The following is a 5292-nucleotide window of genomic DNA, read 5'->3' on the forward strand; positions in this document are numbered from 1 at the left end:
TAACAATAGTTAAAAATAACTCTATATAAATGATTATATTGTTATCTTTAAAATAAAAAAACACAATGTTTGATGTTTTAAAAAATCATAATGATAGAAATTAAAACATTAAGCAAATAAATTTTAAAAAATTAATTAACAATAACAACAACTATAAATAACATTAAACCATATATTATATTTAATTTTATTCATGTATGACTCGCGGATAAAAGTCATTCAAATGACTGACTAAACTACAATATTAAAATCTCATATTATATTTCTGTTTATAAATTTATGATTTTAACTTTTTAACATATTATAGTTAACTTATTTGTTTAAATATGTTTTCGTATGTAAGCAATTATCATTTTGAAGTCATTTATATAATTTATGAGTTGATGCGAAATAGTTAAATAATTAATTTAAATATAAGATTAAACAATTAACTTAAATCAAAATTTCAGTTAAACTTGGAAAAAATCGAGAGAATGTTTTATAAATAGATAAAGATTATAAATTATAGTGTCATTAACAATTTTCAAATAAATATTTTAAAAATAACTTACAATAAGAATAGTTAAAAATAATATTATATAAAAAACTATAATATTTTCTTTAAAAACAAAAACAATATTTTTTGTTTTAAATAACTACAATCATAGAAACTAACAATACTCATCAAATAAATTTTAAAAATATTAAATTTCTGAAACCAAATTAAAATAATTAAGAGTTTCTAAACGCATTATTTTTAATAATTTACAACAAAAATAGTTAAATGTATATATACAAAAATTATATTGTTGTCTTTAAAAACAAAAACAATGTTTGATGTTTTAAATAACTACAATGACAGAAATTAAAATCTTAAGCAAATAAATTTTTTAAAATCAATTAATCATAACAACAACTATAAATATCATTAAATCATATATTATATTTAATTTTATTCATAAGTAACCTGTAGGTAGACGTCATTAAGACACTTTGGATTATATAATTTTAAAAGATATATACATTATCATATAATTAAAAAAACAATGTTTATACCAACTTATTATAAGATTTATTATATAAAAGCTAATAACAATGTCCCTGATATATTTAAAAAGATATATTTGTAAAATTTCAAATATATTGTTGTATTCTACGCAACGCGCGGATATTCGCCTAGTATGGATCAGAAGAGTATAAAGCAAAAGAAAATAAAAAGAAAAAAAGAGTTGCAAATGGCAAGTTAATTAGGTTGTAAGGGTAAAAAGTTAAATAAAAGAAAAAAGGCGTGTAAGTTATTATAAATAAAACATGTAAGAGCCATTTTGTAAGTTTAATTCAAAACAATTTAAAATTTTAAATATGCCAATTGTACTCTATGCATTTGTATGCATTTTAATTTTTAAGTAGCACTTTTAGCTAAGTATAATTAGATTAAAGAGGTTTGAAGAAAAAGACAAAAAGTATAACTTCATTAGTGATTTCTTTTTCTTTTCTTTTAAGATTTAGGCAAATAATTCTTTAATTATCTCCTTTAGTTATAAGTTTCATAGATGATGGTGAAACTATTATATTTTTTTAAATAGCAGATTATCTAACATGCTTCTAAATACCATTTATATTTTTTAAAAAATTTAAACCTATGACACCTTCCTTGAAATGATCAATAATCCTTACCGCTAGAGCTACAAAATTGTCAAGTGAGCTACGATAATAGATAAATGGGCTTTGAATTTGATGATGAGTGGTCCTCTATAAACATATTTTTCCATTTTCTTCATTTTAAACCATTTTGATGAAAACTCTCATTTTGTTTTCAAAACACTACATTTACATTATTTTAACTTTCTCGTTTGACATGAAAATGGTTATTGAAGGTTACTATCACAAAATTTTTTGTAAATAACGTGTTCTTTTACTAAAAATCTATAAATTTAATATTTTGCAAATAGTTTAATGGGTCATATCTGCGAAATTATAAATTTAATATTTTGCAAATAATATTTTATATAGTTGTTCGAATTTATAATGTCGTCCAATTTATAAAATGTTGTTCGAAATAATAATAATAATAATAATAATAATAATAGTTATAATAATATTAAAATATAAAATAAAAAATAATTAAAAACCGATTTTATATAGTCGTCCGAATTATAAAATTTTGTTCGAAATTTATAATAATAATAATAATAATAATAATAATAATAATAATAATAATAATAATAATAATAATAATGAATTAAAAACAATAAAAAAACAGAAAACGAAAAACCAAATCAAATCAAATAAGGGATGGAATTAGAAAAATAGGAGAAAACCCCAGAAATATTAACCTAATTTGTGATTTACTATTATTTAATTGCATTTAAAAAAAAAAAACGGATAATTATAGATGAAAACTTTGTTTAAGTTTAATCGACGTAAATTTCTATGCCACGTGGAACCAATCGGGCACCAGCATCTGTGGACCCTTTGTGTACAAATGTGATGTCAAATTGAATGAGTGAACGGAAACTTGCCCTCTGTAATGCGTTGTGACTTCCAATTTTTGAGATGAGTTGAGGAATGAGAAAATTGTGGTAAACGAACACCTTTGAAAAAACAACCAACCGAATTCTAGAGAAATCTCATCAAATCCACAAGATATTCGCATTTATTCATCCGGGTTTCAAATTTCTAGATTGAAATTGAAATCTTCCAGAGTTTCTTAAAGAAATTAGGGCCTTCTTCTCTCTTTCAACCCAGAAGAAGGCTCTGTTTCTTTTGAGCACTAGAGATTGTTGTGGGTGTTCTGGAAGATGTTTAGGTTTTCGATAGCGGCTCTTCAATTGATCGAGCTATTCACCAGTTCTTTGGTTCATTTATTGTTTGGGTTATACATTTTTAGCTCTGCAGTCGCCGGTGATCTTTCATTAGCTTTGAACGATCTGTTTTTCAAGTCAAATGTTGAACCATCAATCCGGGATGAACAGTTTATCGGGTCTCCAGCCGCTGATAATGATCTGCCTCCCATTGTGTTGGTTCATGGAATTTTTGGATTTGGAAAAGGGGTAATGAGTTTCATCATGATTTTCTGTTAAATATGATTTCTGGCTATTGCTTCCTTTTAAGTAATCTATCTAAACACAATCTGATTCTGCATTCTCTTAACAGAGATTAGGGGGGTTGTCTTATTTTGCTGGGGCAGAAAAGAAGGACGAGAAGGTTTTGGTGCCTGATTTGGGTTCGTTAACCAGTATTTATGACAGGTTTGTTCTTAATTTCCGCCCAAATTCATGCTTTAATATAATGTTTATGAAGAATTTCTGGTTTGTGATCATATATTATTGTATTTACTTTTAGGGCTAGAGAATTATTCTATTACTTGAAAGGCGGCCAAGTTGATTACGGTGAAGAACACAGCAAAGCTTATGGGCATTCCCAATTTGGAAGAACATATGAACAAGGTTAGCAAAAACTCTCCCAATCTTTCTATAATATCACAAACAAAATAATCGAATCAAAATCAACAATCCTTGATTTTAAATTTACCTGAATTCATTAGGACATTACCCTATATGGGACGAAGATCATCCAATTCACTTTGTTGGGCATTCTGCCGGAGCTCAGGTGATACGAGCTTTGCAGCAAATGTTGGCGGATAAGGTTCGTTTTCATTACAATTCAACATCACCATATTCGTTTTCTGGGATTTGTAAATTGAAAACAACACAAACTATCGTAAATTTTCAGGCGTTCAGGGGACACGAAAATACTTCTGAAAGTTGGGTCTTAAGTGTTACGTCATTATCCGGTGCCTTCAATGGAACCACACGAGCTTACTTGGACGGAATGCAGTAAGTTCTCAATTTCCTCAAATCTTTTGTTCTAGGGAAGTGATTGATTGTAAAAACCCTATCGCATCTCCAATTTTTTCAGGCAAGATGATGGGAAATCCATGAAATCGGTATGCCTTCTCCAGTTATTGCGTATAGGAGTGATCCTCTACGACTGGTTTGACATTCCGTTCTTGAAATATTATTACTGTTTCGGATTTGATCATTTCAATATGTCATGGAAGAAATCGGGGATATGGGGACTTATTGATTGTCTTGTTGGAAACTCTGGCCCTTTTACTTCTGGTGACTGGATCCTTCCAGATCTTACAATCCAAGGAGCTATGCGTCTTAACAGCCGTCTTAACACCTTCCCTAGCACCTACTACTTTAGTTACGCGACAAAACGTACTAAAAAATTCATGGGTTTTACTGTTCCTTCCAACGTTCAAGGTGTCCACCCCTTGCTTTTCATCAGAGTCTTGCAGATGAGTCAATGGAAGCACCCACCAGATGTTCCTCCCCCTTTCAAAGGCTACAGGTTTGTTGACATCCGAGATAATTAAAAAAATTTTAGTTATATAAATTTGTGTTTGATTTTATATTTTATAAATTCGTTTTATTAGAGATGAAGACTGGTGGGATAATGATGGCGCACTAAATACCATTTCTATGACTCACCCCCGTATCCCGGTTGAACACCCTAGTCGTTTTGTCGTTGAAGATTCTGAATGTCAACCCTTGCAAACAGGCATCTGGTATAATAAATAAATAAATAATTTGTTTTTTTTTTTTTTTTTCCAGATTAACTATATAAGTAATAAATAAATACTAATTGTTTGCGTTGGGTGGTTGTAGGTATTACAAGATAGTGGAAGGCGATCATATACTTTTCATAGTGAATCGTGAAAGAGCAGGAGTGCAATTTGATGTGATATACGACAGTATATTTGAGCGCTGTAGGAAACATGCATTTAGAAAGGTTCCCACAATGCCAGATCATGCTAATTCAGGAAATTAGGGGTATAGATTTGTGTTTGTACGCGACGCAAATGTTGTTGCAAATGATACCTACCAACTGCTGTTGTTGTTGTTGTTGTTGTTGTTGTTGTACAGCAATAGATTCGTGAAGAATTTATGTATGTGTTCGCCCTCTTCTTGTATTGTATTACACAACTGATATGCTTCGTGCTAATGATGTAACCGTTTTTAGAAGCAAAATAGAGCTTGTTTTGCTTGTTTCTTTTTTTGTTCATCAGTTTTTATGCATTTCCAAGATCACTCAAGTAGATTAACCTAAACATTAAGACAATATAGACCTGTTTGGCTTTGTTTATTTCTAAATAACTTGTAGACACATACATACATTTTTGTCAACTTACTCTCTCACCATGGAATAAAATCCCAACACTCCACCAACAAACCGAAACCAAAATTGTAATAGACCGTTTTTCATTAGACACTACACCGCATCAATATCATAGATTAGATTAAA

The 5292-nt window shown here is 29.2% G+C and overlaps 1 protein-coding gene across 1 annotated transcript; it reads left to right on the top strand.

Moving 5' to 3' along the window:
* The first annotated feature begins 2496 nt into the window (after positions 1-2496).
* Positions 2497-5038, top strand: LOC111881512 (uncharacterized). Its single transcript, XM_023877902.3, has 8 exons — positions 2497-3032; positions 3136-3230; positions 3325-3428; positions 3527-3627; positions 3715-3818; positions 3901-4338; positions 4424-4555; positions 4656-5038. Exons 1-8 carry the CDS (start codon positions 2781-2783, stop codon positions 4816-4818), a joined length of 1389 nt encoding a protein of 462 aa, XP_023733670.1. The 5' UTR covers positions 2497-2780; the 3' UTR covers positions 4819-5038.
* Positions 5039-5292: the final 254 nt, after the last annotated feature.

The sequence above is a fragment of the Lactuca sativa genome, chromosome 3, assembly GCF_002870075.4.
Source record: "Lactuca sativa cultivar Salinas chromosome 3, Lsat_Salinas_v11, whole genome shotgun sequence".
Taxonomy (NCBI): domain Eukaryota; kingdom Viridiplantae; phylum Streptophyta; class Magnoliopsida; order Asterales; family Asteraceae; genus Lactuca; species Lactuca sativa.

Coding starts and splice junctions, on each gene's coding strand:
- LOC111881512 (XM_023877902.3), top strand. CDS start 2,781: ATGTTTAGGTTTTCGATAGCGGCTCTTCAATTGATCGAGCTATTCACC. Junction 3,033..3,135: donor TTTTTGGATTTGGAAAAGGG/GTAATGAGTTTC, acceptor TTCTCTTAACAG/AGATTAGGGGGGTTGTCTTA. Junction 3,429..3,526: donor TGGAAGAACATATGAACAAG/GTTAGCAAAAAC, acceptor TGAATTCATTAG/GACATTACCCTATATGGGAC.